Source organism: Sturnira hondurensis, unplaced genomic scaffold (assembly GCF_014824575.4).
Source record: "Sturnira hondurensis isolate 20B ecotype Veracruz unplaced genomic scaffold, ASM1482457v3 Scaffold0000167, whole genome shotgun sequence".
NCBI lineage: Eukaryota > Metazoa > Chordata > Mammalia > Chiroptera > Phyllostomidae > Sturnira > Sturnira hondurensis.
Window position 1 is genome coordinate 6450629 of NW_028072798.1, and position 18905 is coordinate 6469533.

General features: G+C 47.1%; 1 protein-coding gene across 2 annotated transcripts in view; it reads left to right on the top strand.

The window, feature by feature from the left end:
- The window catches only part of FNDC1 (fibronectin type III domain containing 1), a 73821-nt gene that overhangs the window by 46428 nt on the left and 8488 nt on the right, over positions 1–18905 (top strand). For both annotated transcript variants that reach the window (XM_037057557.1, XM_037057636.1), the window contains 6 exons: positions 1367–1478; positions 2571–3005; positions 9063–9131; positions 12676–12828; positions 14828–15058; positions 15870–15978. In XM_037057557.1, coding sequence (XP_036913452.1) covers positions 1367–1478; positions 2571–3005; positions 9063–9131; positions 12676–12828; positions 14828–15058; positions 15870–15978 — 1109 coding nt within the window. The remainder of the gene's footprint in view (positions 1–1366; positions 1479–2570; positions 3006–9062; positions 9132–12675; positions 12829–14827; positions 15059–15869; positions 15979–18905) is intronic.

Genomic DNA, 18905 nt, shown 5'->3' on the forward strand with positions numbered 1-18905 from the left:
AAGTACATTTAAGCTAAATAACCAGCTCCCTGAATTTAAGATAAATGGTTATGGATTTTGATGGATTGAGGGTAAAAGTATTTTTTCAAAGAATTGAAAAATTATTCGTGGTGGAATTAATTCCCAGTCAATACCTCCCATAGGTTTCAGAAAAGACATTGAAGGATCTCACGAAATGTTCAGTCACAGGTTAAAAAGATACCTCTTATCATTTCTTAAAGGAACAGAAATTTATTATATAAAGAATATATATTAAAGCAAAAGTCATGTGAACAATTTTGAACTGAACTATATGGGTAGATTTCAAAAGTAGGGTTTATATCAATGAGTCTTATTTAATTACCGAGACAGGACAGAACAAAGCAGCCTGCTTGCCGGGTTCCTTCCCTAGCCCGGTCCCACAGAGCATGGCTCTCGAACACCAGTGAGCTTCAGAATCACTTGGTGAAGGGCCAGGTAACTTGCATATCTGACAAATTCCCAGGTGACGCTGGGTCTGCAGGGCTGGGACCACACTTTGAGAGCCACCAGTGTGGACCGTGAGTTTGTTTTTGAATGGAGATAACAATGCCTTATTATTTCAAGTTTTGTAATTCCTTTGAACATATTTTTTTTGAATATATACTATATGGGGCAGTGTAATTACAAATCAAGTTGTTCTTGTTATCGCCACTGTGATTTTTAACATTAACCATAAAATGGAAACATTTCATGTTTTTAAATACACTAACAATACATGTTCATCGCGAGAGATTAAAACAATTCAGAAATACATGAAAAAGATAATAAGCATTCCAAATCACTTTTCAAAGATAATCACTGTTAACACTTGGGGGTGTAGCTTTCTGGATTTTTTTTCTCTGCAGTTTTGAGCTTATGGACAAAAAAAGAATATATTTTTATTTTTGAAAAATAATCAGCCCTTTGATCTGAGTTCACGTCTGCATATGCCAAATAGATGTAGAATCCCTAAATCCTTTTCACGGACTGCATAGTACTCCACCAGGTGGGTGTGCCAAATGTGGTTAACCTCTGCCCTCCGACACTTAAGTTGCTTCCTACTTTCCAGCATTACACACAACGTACTAAATGGCAAAAGATATTCAAAAAATTTTGAATATCTTTTGTATATTTGAGAAACTTAAAACCATTTACATACTGTGTGGGTAAGAAACTGTAATGTGAACTACAACTGTTGTGCACTGTATTCTCTTTAAACTTTATGAATGATGCCAACAAAAATAATATTTTCTACTCACTTTAGGGTTTCCCTCTGTGGAGGTTTCATGCATGTATTCATGAAGTGGGATTAATGCGGACATTTTGAAATGTCCGATATAGTCTTTAATCTATGTTGTGGATTTAGGTCGTGGACCTTGACCGTGGGTTAGTGTTGAATGCAGAAGGAAGATACCTCCAAGACTCACATGGCAATCCTCTTCGGGTTAAACTAGGAGGAGATGGCCGGACCATTGTGGGTAAGTGGGAACAGTTTCGAAGGAATGCAAGTGCCCTGGCTTAGCTGTAGAATAACAGCTTCTTTTCCTCCCCTCCCTGATTTGAATGGGTTCCCCTGCACTGGTTACTTTTGGCCAGGTGCTTTTTCCCTGACACAGTTATTCTTTTAACAGAATCTGCCCTCTTAGAAAAGGTGGCACTCAACTTTGTTCTGGAAATGGGCAGCCTAGTGCAGGAGTCAGCAAACTTCAGTCCACGGGCCGAACCCTGTCTGCTGCCTGCTTTCTATGGCCTGTGAGAGCAGAAGAGTTTTTCATTTTTAAATGATTGCCCCCAAAAATCAAAGAATAATAGTACAGTCATACCTCCATACTCATTGTCTTCAGAACTTGTCAAACCCTGTACTTACTGCATTTTGATGAGAAAAAACAATGTATCAGCTCAGCACTTGCTCGGTACTTGCATGAGTCACGCTGCTGCCCCACAGGAGAAAATGCTTCATCACTCATGGCTTGCTTGGTACTCGTCGGTTTCAGCACTTGTCGTGAGTTCTGGAATGAAGTAACGATGAATACTGAGGTACCACTGTGTTTGTGACATGTGAAAGTCATATGAAATCCACATTTCAGTGTTCACGCACAAAGATTTGTTGGAACGTAGAAACAGGTGCTTGTCTGTGTGCGGTTTGTGGCTTCGTGCCCTACAATGGCAGAGGGGAGCACTTACAACTGACACTGGCCCATAAAAATTAAAAACGTTTCGTCTGGCTTTTTACGCAAAACATTTGCCACCCCTGGTCCAAAGTAACACTTCTCCTCCTTAGACATAGGAATGAGAAAGAGGAAAGAATTATGGGGCATGTTGATGACATATTCATTCATTCTTATTTATATAAGAGAGTACAGAGTAATGGGCAATATAGTTAAGTCTAAAAAGTTCTGTGTTTACAGCAGATATCTCTACCTCAGCTGATATCCTTTTAATTGTTCCCTTGCCTTTTTACTGATCAAAAGATAAGAACACATGAGCTTTGAGAAGACACTTTCCACTTGCTTGTTACTCCCTCTGACTGTGTCCCCTGGCTGAACAGACTGTGTTTGGTCTTGTTTCAGATCTGGGAGGGACGCCCGTGGTGAGCCCTGATGGGCTCCCCCTCTTCGGGCAGGGGCGCTATGGCAAACCCCTGGCCAGTGCCCAGGACAAGCCCATTTTGAGTCTTGGAGGGAAGCCCCTGGTGGGCTTGGAGGTCATCAAAACAACCACTCATGCCCCCACCACCACCGCGAGACCCACCACCATCCCTCGGCTTGCCACGACAACCCCACGACCCAGAATCGCCACCCGCCGGACCACCACCACCATGCGCCCAGCGACCACTGTCCGATCCACTACGCAGTCCACCACCACCACCGCCACCACCACCACCACCACCCTCGAGCCCACCACCCCTGTCCCCACCTGTCCCCCGGGGATGGTGGAGCGGCATGATGAAGATGGCAACCTGCTAATGGGCTCCAGGGGGGCCCCAGCGTGCTACCCTGAAGAAGGTAACGTCTTCATTCTCATGGCAGCCCGAGTAACAGGTATGCTGCCTGTCAGAGGAGGGTCCCAAAGGCTGCCAGCAAGTAGGGTGCAGGATGGGACAGAAACCTGGGGCATTTCTCATCCCAGCAGTTATGTTCGACAGGACTGTGTCACAGCCAGGGTTGTCAGATTTAGCAAATCGGGATAATGCATGGGACACGCTTACATGAAAGAGCATTTGCTACTTACTTAAAATTCTGGGCATCCTACCTTCTGTCTGGCAACCCTTTCCCACAGCCCAGGTAAAAAAATTAGCTAAAACACGAGACACTATTAGTTTGGACTAGCTTTTCCCAAGTGTGTCCCACTGGGTATTAGTAGGTTAGTAGTTACTAGATAGATAGACAGACAGACAGATAGAGATGTATACTGCATATAGAAGTGGCTCTGTGATTGGCTGTGTGCTTTAAACAAAGTTAAATGGATTTCTTACTGTTGGGTCACTTGGACCATTGAATAGTCTCATTGTGCATTTCCAAGAAAAGCCGTGTTTCTAAAGCACGTTTGGCAACAGGACACTTTGTGGATCAGCACCAGGGGCTTTCAGTGGTGGGGTGGACACTGCACCATTTCCCTGCTTTGGGGCACCCAGTCAGGGCTGCCCTCTGCCCCTCCTGAGAACAGCCTACTTCTGCTAAAGAGCGGAGCTAGGACACTTTCGGCCTGGTCCTGGTGGAGCGGGGATGGCGCCATCTTTGCTGCTGAGTCCCTGCTGGAGCGGCTCTGGAAGAGGCCGCCCTGCATTTGCCTCTGGCTTGGAGGAGGCAGATCCATCTTCTTCCCCTTGGGGTGGAGTGAATTGGCGTCGGCTGTAAGGATTGTGTGTTTTAGGCTAATGCAGAGTGAGGACCCTTCATTTCAGCAACCGTTCGCATGCCCAGAATCCTTACCCAGCACCGCTGACCATCAGTAGCCCAATCTATGTGAACTTGAATGCTGCGTCTGAGATGGGAACGCTGTTGGAAGTCAGTCGTTGCACAAGAAAGTAAATAAAGAGGAATATTTCACTCTTCTGAAAAATGCACACTAGAGAACAGGAAACGTGATGAGGAGGAGAAGCACAGGAAGAATTCTCTCAGTGGATATGAATTACATCTCACCTTTGGATTTCTGGTATGATATATTATGTACTTTCCTTGACCTCTTCTGCATACATGAACCTGTTTGTTTCTAAAAATTGAACTAGACTTAGAATAGCTATTTTCTTAACAACTGGCTGTAAACAGAAAAGTGAGTATTTTGGATTTCACATTAATTACTCTTATTAATATTTTGCATTTTCTTTTGTCTGCTTTTATATAGGCTTTATAAATATTCTTTCATTTACTTGTATTTTTGGCCTTTTGTTTGGCATGAAAGTCAATATTTTTCTTGGCATTTTGTTTCTCATTCTCTTTGCAAATCATGACATATATACGGGGTGGGCAAAAGCGGGTTTACAGTTGTGAGTACATGAAACAGAGTTTGTCCTTGTGTTATTACTAATTCTTGTCCTATTTCCTTGTGCTACAGCTATAGACCTACTGTTACCCTCCTCTGTGTATCTATATTTTTTCTTCACCCACATCTGACCTTCTGATTCCCTAACATCCAAGTGTTAATAATAATTTGCCTCTAGGCAGCATTTTCAAATTAAGTACAAATCAGCACAAAGTCCTGGGAAGAAATTAAATTTAAAGGAAAAGTGTGTCCTTTTAAACAATTTTATGATGTACTATAATTCATTATTTTTAAAATACAGTCGACCCTTGAATAACAAGGGTTTGAACACACAGGTCCACTTAGGTGCAGATTTTTCAATAAAAATTGTAAATGTATTTTTCTTACAATTTTCTTAATAACATCTTTCCTGTAGCTTATTTTACCATAAGAACCAGTATATAATATACTGCCTGTGCTATAACATACATAACAGACAAAATATGTGTTAATTGACTATGTTATCAATGGCTTCCAATCAACAGCAGGCTATTAGTAATTAAGTTCTGGGGAGTCAAAAGTTATACTCAGATTTTTGGCTGCATGGGTGGTCAATGCCCGTAACCCCTGTGTTGTTCAAGGTCAACTGCAATGTGAAAATCGGAGTCAAAACTACTCTCAAAAACCCTGTGCATTGTCTGTACAACACAATGCATTGCCATTTCCTGGTTGAATGCCCTGTGGTGGCCTTGATGTGCCGACACATTCTGTAAAGGCCATAGGGACACTCAGGGCAGAGGAAGGCTACCACAAAGAAGCTCTGACAGTAGGAGAAAGATAGTCCTAGGCCTTTTCCCACCATGGTCTGCAGAGCCACCCGCACCACGACTCCCGGCCTCTCCCTGTGCTCGCCAGCCTGCGTTTTCTCTCGTAACCCTTCCCTTCTGGTGCATGAAGCACAGTTCAGTCCACGGCGCACACTCCCAAGGTCTGGCGTCCACGCGGGAACAGCCAGTGTTTAGCAAGGGACACTGGCCGTGGCCTGTTGCAGCCTGGTAGCCAGAAATGGTTGTTGTTGTAGTAATCCTGATTTAGAACCAGCCTCAGTGATCAGTGACTGAAGACCCACTCTTCCGCCCCCACCCCTGCAACCCTCATCTAGTGGACATTTGTCATTAGATGCCGTTGTCCAAGTCCTAAACTTCTGTTTCTAGCCCTCCAGTGTTAAAATCATCTTGTAGCATCCCACAGTCTAGGCGCCCCTGTTTAAAGCATGATTCCCCTTTTCCTGGAAAATGCTGCTTTAAAATAACGTGCCAGGAATGACCTTAACTTAGTCAGTCATTCCAGTAATGCAAGTATGTTTATGAACTTCTGCATTAGTTATGGACGCCATGCTGTGCGCATTCTCCTGTGGACCTAGATGCACACCATGCGCTTGTTCCAGTGTATCATTGCTTCCACTCCTCCCCATCTCTGTACACACCTGCACGAACGCCCCCGGATACGCTCTGCTTGTTCCAATATCCCAATAGATAGTAAAGTCCTTGCAGTAGATAGAGCATCTCCTTCTTCCCAGCACCTAATCCTTCATCTTTGGGTTACCTAGAGAACGCTTCCAGCTCTAGGTGTGCTCCGTTTTCTAGCTGAGAGGTAAACGCCTGTGGTCCTTGCCTTTCAGGTTCCATTTCTGCCGTGGGTCTGATGAGATCATGTGGGTTTGGAAGTGTGATCTACCAGCGGATTATCTTCACCTATCTGTGTCATGATGGGGCCTGTGTCAGGAAGACAACAGTCATTATGGAATGGCCTCACCCGCCGTGGCCTGCTCTCACAACAGAAAATGCGAAGAGAATAATTAAAAATTCACCTGGCCTGCACCAACCGTACACTTTGCAAATATCCTTAGGTTTCAGATGGCTGTCTCTCACCTCCTCTCTAAACTTCTGCGAATATTTTGTATAGTTTTAAAAAATATCTCCGGACGTAAGGCCCTAGTATTTGGGAAGATATTTTGCACCTAAGGAAATAAACCATACCACCATGGTTGGTGGCTGGCAGTCACTTTTACATGAAGAAGTGGAAACTTTTGACATTAATGTGGGGTTGACTTTTAAAACATCCAGTTTTATGTAGTTCCATGTGGTTTAAAAGGCACTCAGGTGGGGCAAATTCTGATGGTCAGCTTTTTAAAAAACAAATGTAAAGACGCTTCAGTACATCTTGGAAAGTAACTTCTACTTGGAATCCAGTTGGTGCTATTTTAGAAAAATATGCCTGATTTTATTTGGTCTTTTGAAAAAGGAGGAGCGCTGGATTACTCAGGACAATGTTTCCTTATGCCAGAAGACTTAGCTGCCGCTCGCCCCCAGAAGTAGTCCCCGTTTGCAGGTAAAAGGCGTCATTTCCAGGACCTGCTGCGACCTGGAGAATTTCCGCACTTCCAGGAATTGCACTTGGCCCCTTTCCCCCTTTCTTGTTCACTCTGAGATGCAAAAGTTGTACAATTTATTCACTTTTGACCTGGCCAAAAATAACAGTGAAAAGAAATGGACCTGAACTGATAATGAGGAAAAACAAGGCTGTGTTCTTAAGAATTACATTGACCAGGGAAAGAAAATGGTGTTCTAGGGAACAATGGCAGGATGACCCCAAACGTTAGGGGCGGTGACCTTGAAACTGCCTGATTTGAACCAGCCCAGCAGTGATTCTTCTTGGATCCACACATATTGACATTGGAACGACCGCAGGAAAAATGATGTTTCGTAGTTTTTCATGGAATGACCATTGTGATCCCAGAGGGTGGATCATTGACTGTATCTCTCTTGTGGCCATTCACTGTCCCCCTTAGAACGCACCCAGTGTTGCCATCACCATGGTGCCGTGGGTGCTGGGCACCTCCCAGGCTTCCCGTGGCTCCGGGCTTCGCACTGTGTTCCGCGGCAGGCTGGGTGGCAACGGGAGGTCGCCAGCATCCCCCGCTGGTGGGGTTTGCTTTGGCACCATTACATTTGTGATGTCATCCAGCCCGGGCTCAAAGCGGGCCAGTGGAATGATTCGACTAGAGTATTTCTGGGGAGTGATCAATGATTTTCTAACAATAAAAATTCAAATTGGTGCCTATCATTTTTTTAGCGAAGGGGGTTTATACACTTTCTACTTCAATTTTCCCTTTATTGTGCTGTGGAATGATGATTCTAATAGAGCACCTTAAGGTTTACAAGCAGTTTCATTGGTCCGTTTAGCTTTTAAAAAGTGGAGGCAGTTTTATGAAGGGTAAAGTACACAGTCCATGGAGCCAGAGGGTTTGAAGTCCAAGTTCAGTTTTAGCTCTGTCCTTCACCAGCTGTGACTCCAGGCATATTGTAAATCCTTGATGTCCTTGGCTGCAAAGTGGGTAGAAGTCCATACCTGGACCTTAAGCATCTTATCTGAGGATTAACTGCAATAACATAGCATTGAAAGTGCCTGGTGCCCAGGAGGCATCTGATAAATTGTAGTTATTCCTTCCTGCCGGCCCCTCCCCCACTGCCTGTTAAGGGGGCACTGAACTCAGAGTTTGGTGTAATTGCTTCAGGTCCAAAGAGGGCAAGAAATGCCTCTGAATTGTTTCTAATTGCATTAGAAAATTTTTTGCCTCATGATTTTATCAACTACAGAGAGACGTTCTTTTCACTGTGTACCTACTTTCCCCTAAGTAGAGAAACAACACATCGATTTTCTTGCATTTTATCAAAAAGCACTTATGTTCAAAATACCCAGATAATGGTGGCAAAACTGTGTTTTGCTTTGTGGGTGTTTTTTTTAAGTCACTCACCTTGTTTAAACATATTGTTATTCATGCTCATAATATCAGATCCATCATTAATATAGTCATTTTAATAATGGCTCTTGTAATGAGGGCTTCCTGGAAGAGTCAGAAAAAAGTCACATATGAAATTTAGAGGGTAATTCCGCAGGCAGGATAGACCCAGTGGTTTTGTGCGGAAAGCCCAACCTGTTTGTGAAGAGAAATTTGTAGTCATTGGAATGTTATTTCCAAATTTCCTCTGCAGAAGAAGATGTCTGATTGGCACAGACTTATCTCCTGAGTGGGGAGGCAGAGTGAAAGGTGGGAGGGACACACAGGCCCCGGCTTTGCAAGGTTAGACCATCAGGGAGGCAGAAAATCACTTTGCTTCTAGAACATGCGATAGGCCGTGGCTGGAGAGAATGAAGGTGCCATGAGCTCTCAGGCGGAGGCTTCCTGACCCCACCCTGAGAACCAGCCACCCACTTTCTCGCCAGACTCCTCGAAGCTTCCTGACCATGCCTGTCCTTGGGCCTGTGACAGAATGGGTGTGGGGACCTGCCCCCAGCAGGCAGGGCGAGGAGTGCTATGTGGCCTGGAGGGAGTCAGAAAGAGCTCACTGTGCTGGGGCCAGGACGCTGAGCAGGGTTTTTCCTCTGCTTGCGGGAGGGCATCTGAGGGCCCTCAGATGTGGAGGACTTATTCCCATGAAACGGCCACGGGGAAGGAGCCCATGCCCTGGACACAATGCTCAGGCGCCTGGGAGGAGAGCCCGGGGCAGTGATGACCTTGTCCCCTCCTTCTTCACTAGATGACTTCTCAGGATTGGAGACCGACACGGCAGCACCCACGGAGGAGCCCTACATGGTCTATGATGAAGGTACTCGCTGACTTTAAGCACATTATTTGGATAATTTCTTTCCTGACAGGAGGATCTTATTTTCATCACTAAGTGAATGATCTGAATTGCAGTTTCCTTCAGAACTCTGGGCTGGGTGGCCATGCTCAGGGGAGGGTGGTTGTACCGAAGCTTTTAAGTTACTCTTAACACATCTTTGATCCAAAGAAGAAGTGTGCGCGGTTGAAAACTCAGCTTTCGAACAGGTGTTCTGTGCTCCCTGTCTCTCCCTTCTGGCCCCTCCTCCCCCCAGAAATCCTGGAGCCGTGGGGCCTGCTGCCCCCAGCTTTTTGTAACCCCAATGTCTCAGCTTCATCTCTTGGCTCCTCGCATTCTTCCCTGTTCTCTTTTTCTAATTACATTAAAAAATGCAATGCCTTGGCCAGGTGGCTTAATTGGTTGGAGCATCGTCCTGTACATCAAGAGGATTGTGGGTGCGGTCCCACATGTGGGCACATGCCTGGGACAGGTTCAATCCCTGGTCGGGCCGTGGGCAGCTATTGCAGTGCTATTGCGTGGTAAGGAGCAATACTGCTGTGGTAAGGAGACAGCTAAGGCTGTGCTCACATCGATGTTTCTCTCTCTTTCTCCCCCTCCCACTCCCTTCCTCTCTTCCTCTCTCCCCCAGCCCCTTCCTCTCTCTCCAAAATCAGTAAAAACATGTCCTCAGGTGAGGATTTTAAAAAATGCAATGCTACAGATAGGTAGAACTTTTAAAATCATAGACTCTTTTCAAGTACAGGTAGGCTTATAAGATCAAGAACGCGAATACCTGTTTAGGCAGTTCCCCGGAGAGTGGCAACCAGCGGTGACGGTCACCTACGAACCTCTGACTCTCCCGTGTGTTTCACAAGTTGCCTCTGCAGTTGGAGAAATTCCTGCAGGCATCTTGTCCCCACCCTGGTGCCAGCCTTTGGCACTCAGAAGATCCTCATCTTCTTGTCGCTCCAATGGTCTTAAGTCACAAATGTATTATGATTTTTTAAAAAATATATTTTATTGATTATACCATTACAGTTGTTCTATTCCCCCTCTTCATTCCCCTCCACCCGCACACTCCCTCCCCCACCATTCTCCCCCCTTAGTTTATAACCACGTGTCTCAAGCTCATTAGATTCTATATTTCCCCCACTATTCTTGCCCTCCCCGCTATCTATTTTCTACCTACTGTCTATGCTATTTTCTGTACCTTCTCCCCCCTTCTCCTCCTCCCACTCCCCTGTTGCTAACCCTCCATGTGGCGGAAGTCCCTGGCAGGATTTTTTTTTATTTAATTTTTCATCATTTAGACATGCTTGGGAAGGAAATCAGAGTCCCTATTCTGAGTACTTGGTGTGGGAGTAATAGAATTCTAAAAATTAGTTTTGCCAGTGGTAATTAAGGGGTTGGATTAGGCCTGCACTGATCAGTACAGTAGCCACTAGCCCCGCGTGGCTGTTAAGTACTGAGAACTGCTAGTCTGACTCGAGGTGTGCTGAAGTGTAAAACACACACTGGATTGTGAACACCTAGAAATAAAAGAAGACTATAAAATATCNTCTCTGAGCTTCCTGGATTTCCTGGAAGTCTATTTCCTTTGCCAGACTGGGGAAGTTCTCCTTTATTATTTGTTCAAAGAAGTGTTCCACTCGTGGCTGTTTCTTTCCCCCTTCTGGTATCCCTATAATCCGGATGTTGGAACGTTTAAAGATGTCCTGGAGGTTCCTAAGCCTCTCCTCATTTTTTTGAATTCTCATTTCTTCATTCCTTTCTGGTTAGATGTTTTGTTCTTCCTTCTGGTCCATTCCATTGATTTGAGTCCCAGTTTCCTTTCCATCACTATTGGTTTCCTGGACATCTCCCTTCATTTCAATTAGTTTAGCCTTCATATGTTCCTCTAATTTGTGACTATAATCAACCAGTTCTGTGAGCATCCTGATAAACAGTGTCTTGAACTGTGCTTCTGAGAGGCTGGCAATCTGTTGGTCGCTTAGAGTTATTGGCTCTGGCACTTTGAGTTCTTCTTGCACCATCTTTTGGGCTGTTCGTGCCTGTTCCGTAGCAGGATCGGAGCCCTAGGTGTTCACCAGAGCAGGGCAACTCAGTTGCTGGGTTGTGACGTTGTATGTGGGGGTGGGGTCAACGAGGAGCAATGGTGTCCCATCTGCCGCCTCCCGCCGCGGCCCCCACAGGTGCAGCAGCTGCCACCGTCACCAGGGCCCGCATGTTTTGTCCCACTGCACTCGAGTGTGCCACCGCCATCAGCCCTTGCCCCCTGGGGCCTGCATGGTCCGTCTCACTGTGCGTGAATGTGCAACCGCGGTCAGTCTGCCCCGCACCCTGGGTCCGGGCTGCCTGTGCACCTAGGTCGGGGGACCTGTCCTGCCCGACCCTGCTCGCTGCTGGCTCCGCCTCTCTTACCGTCCCCGTTGAATAGTTCGTTGTTGTCGGACTTCCGTATAATTCAATTTTCTGTTCTTTGGCTGTGTCTTTGTTCTCCAAACCTTTGTTGTATTCAAACTTGGTTGTGGGAGAAGGCACAGTGTTTCCTCCTATGCCTTCATCTTGGCGGAAGTCCACAAATGTATTATGATTACACCATTGATGTAATCACTATACAGTGTGAGGTAGTGGTTTAATCTTTCCAACAAAAACATACTTAGAAAAACATCACAAGTCAGAAACCACAGGAAGGTTTCTTGGGACCTTGGAAAATACTGTGCACCTTTCTTACTGTTTTTGAGCAGTTGAAAGGGAGCACAGTTTTCTTTTTTTAAAGCACTTTCTTGGTAAAATTTTAAAAAGATTTTATTTATTTATCTTTAGAGGGGAAGGAAGGAGAGAGGGAGAGAAATATCAATCAATGTATGGTTGCCTCTCATATGTCCCCTGCTGGGAACTGGCCTGCAACCCAGGCATGTGCCCTGACTGGGAATCGAACTGCGATCATGTGGTTCGCAGGCCCACGCTCAATCCATTGAGCTACACCAGCCAGGGCTATTTTCTTATTTTAAATGTTAAAGAATTCAGCAATGGGGGAAAGTTGGGACCACTCTAATAGAACAACATTAAAAACATAAATATTAAAGAATTCTCTTAGTAGAATTAATCTCAATTTCTCCCAAGGGGAAAAAAAAGCCCCAAGATGATAAATGGAAAAAAATCAAGTTCATTTTCTGATGTGAATCTTTCCCGGCTCTAAAAGGGGAAAGTATTTAGGTCGAGAATGACCTTGGACCAGTGATGGGAATGTGCTGAACTGGATGAAGTCTAAGGCTTGCTCCAGCGTGCATTCTGAAACCTCATTTTCCTGGTCATATGTGTTTCTTTCTTCCTTTTCTTTCTTTTCTCGGAAGCTGCTTTTCTGAGGGGGCTGAAATGAGGAGAAATGTGGCTTTATTGGAAAGAAATTACGTTTGGGCACTTGAGTTTGGGGGGTGTGTGTGCATGCTTTCATCTACAGTTGGGTCTTAGGAAGGTATCTTTTGACTATAAACAATGCTCCTTTCTGGAAATGCCCAGTCACAAAACCTTGCCATCATTTCAGATTATGCACTTGAGACCTCAATGTCCCCGGCCACCACCATGCCCACCACCACCGAGGCTGCAGCACTGAAGCTGGGAGTCATCCTGCCTGAAGGCACCATCGGTTCCTTTCCTGAAGAAGAATTCGATCTGGCTGGAAAGAAACGATTTGTTGGTAAATAGAATCTTCTTAATCAGAGAAACATGGGTATTCAACTTTTGTTCTTTGAAGGAGCCATAGCTAATCTCTTGGCCTGGCCAAGGAGGCCCGTCTGGAGCAGAGCTTTCTCAGCATGAAGTTGCCACTCGGAGTGATTCGGGGAGTCGTTCCATTTAGCAGCACTGAACTCGCTTCCTGCACCACCAAGAGCCGGGGGCCTGCAGGGGTGCGCTGGGAATTGGACACAGTGCAGAGTAGAGAGGGCTGCCCAATGTCATCTCAGAGTAGGGGACACTCAGGAACCGTAAGCTCCAGGGAACACGAGCACGTTCAGCGCAGCCCACTGCTCTAGACATGACTCCCTCTGGGCTTTGCCTGCACGTTGTTCAGTTCCTCCTCAGAGGTGAGTGGGTGACGGAGCCGCGGGGGCTGTTTCTCCCAGTTATTTCCCATCGTTTTCATTGGCCTCAAGGAATTGGGGTCTAGAAATTCACTTGACACTTTTTTTTTTGTTATGGAAACAATTTTGAGAGGAATTTCCGTTTCACTGAATTGTGTTTCCTTCCCTTTGGAAGTCTTCTTTTCCGTGCCCTTAATGAACTTCACTAATGAGACAGATTACTATATTACTAAGTGGGAAAAATAATATATGACTAAGTAGGACTGGCAACAGTTTACACTAAGATCACACATTTTGTTTCCAAGACAAATGCTCTCTGCCACGAGCAGAGAGCAGCCCTTGCCAGCCAGTACCTAGTACCGAGTGTCTGGCCTACGCACACTTGAAGGATAAGGATGACTAGGGTGAGGCGGCATTCCTGCGGCCGATGCTGAGGCTGGCCCGTGGCGCTGGGCAGCCTGGCTGCATTCACCAAACCTGACTTCCTCTCTACAGTTTCATGACAGAATCTGAAATCCTTTTAGCACTATTATTAGCTATTCCAAAGAACTCTTCAGAAAGCTGAAAGGCTTACCATTGTCCGGGTGATTTAATATGTCTAGAACTCTATAAAGTTTAGTAGACTTCCTGATGAGGTCCCTGGACAAACCCCCAAGGCCTAATTTTATACAAATTATTGGAAAGTACAGGAGCTAAAAATTGCTTGTCATTATAATGGTCCCTGAGAAGGAGAACCTAAACTGAAGCCGCAGTGGAACCTTTAGAAAATACTAGAAATTCGTTAAACACAAGAGCACTCGGAGTCTTGTGTGTGTAAACCCCAACCCGATTCCCTGGCCTTTGTAACTTCTCACGCAGCATGTGTCACAGAAAGACCTGTGGGCCACAGGGAGCGTCTCCTGTTTGGCCCTTGTTTCGTGGGAACCCACTCTGTGGCCACAGGCTCAGCTGGGGCACAGGACATCCGTCCAGGCCTGCCTCACTCCTGGTACCCCCATACCCACTGAGATAATGTGTGTAGAAACAGCTCGAGCCTGCTCATAAAGGGGAGTAGCTATTATCGTACTAAGCAGAAATGTAGAAGGCTGGTCAGGCCTGGCCTTGGCAGACATTCCAGATGGTTCTGGGGGTCTCTGAAGCCCTAGGGAGGGCCTCCCAGGACTGAGTCTGGAGGTTCTTTATCTTGATCAATGTATATTTCTTTCTGGTCCCAAGACAGTCTAGGCAATGAACTGTGTTGAGAGAACCCCAGCTGGGCCCGATCCACACTTGCCCAAATGTTTGGGCTTTGGGATGGTGGAATACTGCAGACCCAACTCATGTTACATTGACTGCAGCCTGGGGATCTATTAAAGTCACTTTGAGGCCATTGTCATCCATGTTCATGGTGCAATGGGATCTTTTGAAACTACAGGCGAACAGGTGTAACTGTGTGGATCCATTAAGGAGAAGTAGGGATGTGCTTCTGAACTTGGCACCAGGCCTGGTGGCCTTGGAGCATCCGTCTGGCAGGGAGAGACCTAATGATTGGTCAGCTCAATGGAGCGGACGTCATGGGTCTGCCTCCAGAGAGAGCCTTCGGCAGCTGGAGGGGGTGTCTCTGTCCTTCTACAGCTCCATATGTGACATACCTCAGTAAGGACCCAGCAGCCCCCTGCTCCCTGACCGACGCGCTGGATCACTTCCAAGTGGAGAGCCTGGATGAAATCATCCCAAGTGACATGAGGAAGAGTGACCGGCCCCCACAGCACGCCCCCCGCAATATCACCATTGTCGCTATGGAAGGCTGCCACTCCTTTGTCATCGTGGACTGGGACAAAGCCACCCCGGGAGATGTGGTAACAGGTGTGTCTAGCCAGGCAGGTGCTCAGAGTCCCCATCGACATGTAGGTGGAAGATACAGATAGGAGTGGGTGGACAGATGAGGGGTGAGTGGGTACGTGGGTGGCTGGAGGGAGGGAGGCATGAAATTTGCTAGGCCTTCGGAGGCAGACGTCAGGACTGAGGGCCGTCCCCTGAGGTCTGTAAAAGCAGATAAGACAGAAAGAAGAGCTGCCTGATGGCTGTTGTTAAACATCAAGGTCAAGGGTAAGCACAGGTATTCAACCATGAGAAATCCAAGAAGAGCCCTCACCAAATGGGTGAGAAGACCCCCATAAATCTGGGCTCCTTCAGCCACCCAGGCACAGTTTCCACAGTTGCTGTGTTTCGCGTAAAGGCCACGTGAAGGATGCTCGTTTCCCTGCCCAGCCCTAGTGCAGAATGTCTCTGTGGGCTCCCGCTTTCCGTACGGCTGTAGACGTCTCTACCAGGCAGTGGCCGTCACTGCTCTTCTCTTCTGCTTTCCCCTCTGCGCAGTCTGGCTGAGGGGTGACGCATTCTGAGGAGAGGGGACGGGCCAGGGAATGGGGAAGACGAGGAGAAGGAACAGAACTAGGGAACTAGCAAGTCTCAGGAAGCACCTTCAGTTTCGTTACCTGCGCCTTCTGTCACCAGAAGGTCCCAATGTTGTAGCCCAGCCTCACCCGACCCGCAGCTGGCTCCTTCTGGAGCCCCTCCCACAGAGCTGCTCTGTGCCCCACCCCCACGGGGTTGTACCTCTGGCGTGGGGTGGTTCCCGGATGCTCACAGGGCCCTTCCCTCTCTCCATGTGCAGGTTACTTGGTTTACAGTGCATCCTACGAAGACTTCATCAGGAACAAGTGGTCCACTCAGGCTTCATCAGTAACTCATTTGCCCATTGAGAACCTGAAGCCGAACACAAGGTACGATGTGTCTGTCATTGAAAAACTGAAAACAGACCTGTGTCTGTGGTTACAGAGATCCAAGGCCAAGAAGGAAAGGCTCAGCTGCAGTGGTTTTATGACTTCTTTTGCATTCTCCCTTTAGTTCTCAGAAAATATCAATGAACACTCGCCACATGACATGTATTTTTCTTGGAAGAACTTACTATTTGGACTGTGATGATTAGTCTAGTGTGTGGATGTTTTGTTCCCTAGTTTCCAGAGACTAAATACCACTTACCGCTGGGGTGAGAAAAGTTGCCCTGCGTGTTGAAAAGGAATCAGTCCATTTCTGGTCACCGGTGGGGCGGTGGTAGACAGCACAGCCTTCACAGCTCCTATTAAAGGAGCAGCGATTGCTACACATTTTAATTAGCTGGTACTCGAACTCTATGATGTAGAAGGTTAGCTCATTCAAGAAAGGTGCATTTTACACATTAATATAGGTTACACCCACGTCTTCCTAAGCTGGGTGAGTGGTCGCTGGCCAGAGGGCCCTCTGGGAGTCACAGGTTACAGTCCTCAGTGGGAAACACGTGAAAGTTGTTCCCAAGGGTGCAAAGCGGCGAGTATGCATTTGCACTTTGATGCTGTCTCGTTTCAATGGTAATGGCCTTCAGGAAAGCTTCCCTGGTGGGCTGATGTGGGCAGAGTGCCCAGTGTGCGATGGTCGAGCACTGATGTGCTCATAAATCATGTCTTTGGGAAAAAACAGAATTCCCTGGTTTTGGCGTTTGCCAAGCTCCATAGTGTGGATACTCCTGCCATGGCCAATTGCAAGCTACCGGTGAGCATTCAGAATTCCTGAATATTTAACCCTCCGCTCACAAGCCCATACAAATGGCTCCAGCACACAGTGTCACATCAAACCACCACACTAATGCGGCAAAGAGCGCTACGTGGCAGGCCTGGGACCGAGGTCTCCCACTTTCTATACTGGTCAGAGGACCATGGAGAAGGTTAAAGAAAATCCTGTCCTCAAACAGAAACGTGCTAAAGGGAATAGAAACTGGACAACAGCCACAGGTGCCAGGAGACCTCTGAAGTAGCCGGGACCGTTCCTTGGGGCGTTTTAATGTACCACTTGGGTTTACTTGAACTGAGCTTTTATAAACTATCACGAATTTCAGGACTTGGCAGATAAAAAAGCACGTAGCAAAACAAGACATTGAGAAGACACTTCACTTTTCCCTAATAGTGATGAAAATTAACTGATTAAAGAAAACAAACAAAAAAAGGAAACGGGGCGACACCCAACGTGGTGCGTGGTGCGTGCCGCTCACAGGCTTTTACGGCACAGCCGCCTCGTCCCAAGCTGCAGAGGCCTTCGCGGCGCTCCGCCCAGCGGCTGACACTGCCGCAGAGCCGGAGCCAGTCTCCTGTGCCCCGCCCCCACCGCCACTGTTCTTTCCACGGCTTTTGCTGCCAGACTGATGCTGAGTTTTGAGTAACATGAAGAGATGGTTATACAGGATGCGGGTGTGTTCATACTTCCCACAGGTATGGACGGGCCAGGATTCACTGAATAAGGACTACTGCTTGCTCCGTCCCAGGCACCGTGATGTACGAGCTCTGATGGTGGAAGGGGGGTGGGCGTGGCAGGAGAGGCGGTAAACCACGCCATGGTCCTGTCCACAGTCTGGCCGAGGAAGCAGGTTGTTCCAAAACAACGTACCTGGAGAAGGACTGCAGATCTCTGAGGTTTCTGTCCCACCCTTCACCCACGGTCAGCCCCCTGGTGGACAGACTGGGAACAGCATCTGCTGCTGGGGCCTCCCCAGGGGTTTCTTGATGGGGCGTTCTGGCTGGGGTGCAAGCCCAGGCCTCCCTGATCCCACCCCCGCCCTGCACAGACTTCTTCCAACCCCCGTGGAGCAGCTGCCAGGAAGGGGTCACTTTGATGTGAGGGTGCTCGTTTCCCCTGCCTGACCCTAGTGCACAATGTCTCCAGCGGTCTCCCTTCAGGAATCCACGGACTTCCTCCACGAAGTCTGTTTTCCCACTGTCCTCACAGGCCCCAGGGCTCCTCAGGAACCGACTTCAGAGTCCCCTGCCCAGGAGACACAAGAAGTCCGCGGAACCAGAGTGTAAAGCCAGCTGCAGCCCTTCATAGTTGAAGCTTGTTCTTGACTTCGCTCGGGCATTATTTGCCCCACTCAGCACTGGTGCGCTTTCTGGTGTCTGCATGTTCTAATCCCTAAAGTGCTGGGATTTGTCTCCATGCAGCCGGCTCAAAGGAAGGGGCCAAAAGCTGATATAAGGAGGCAAGGCACGGGTTGCTCCCGTTACTTGGATGAGGCAGAAACTATTCAGAGAATGAAATATATATTTTAGTTCATAGAAAAAGCTTAATGTGGTTTTTGCAAATGGGAACTTGACTTTCTTTCATAATTCCATGCTGCTCTTCCACTCAGCATATTTAAATTTACTTTGACACATTCGGTGAAGTTCAAGTGGAAATGTGTCTTTGGCTGTGGGCCACACAGGCTTTGCGGAGGACAGAATAATTGTGCGGACAGGGAAGGTGGGCTCGGAGGGCTCTCGGGTTTCAGCGGCGAGACACGTTGTTACCGCGGAGGGGCTGTGATGGCTCTGCTTCACCAACTGGCCACCCCTCTCGCCATCTCCTTCTCTGGGAGCTCAGGAGCGAGGTCCAGGGACTCCCAGGGGCAGCGTGTGAATGTAGCCTTGGAATATAAGTGTCATTCTTTAGGCTTTGATTCCTTTTCTTTTTTTTTTATTAAGGAAAAATAAAGTATCTGTAAAGTTTAACCAGTATCATTAACATATGCCAAACCCGCTGCTTGAACTGCCTGCGGAGTTTGGCCTCAAATAACTCCACAACCGCTGAATAGAAGCCTGTGTAATTGGGAAAACATGAACTGCCAAGTGAATTGAAATTTGGAAAC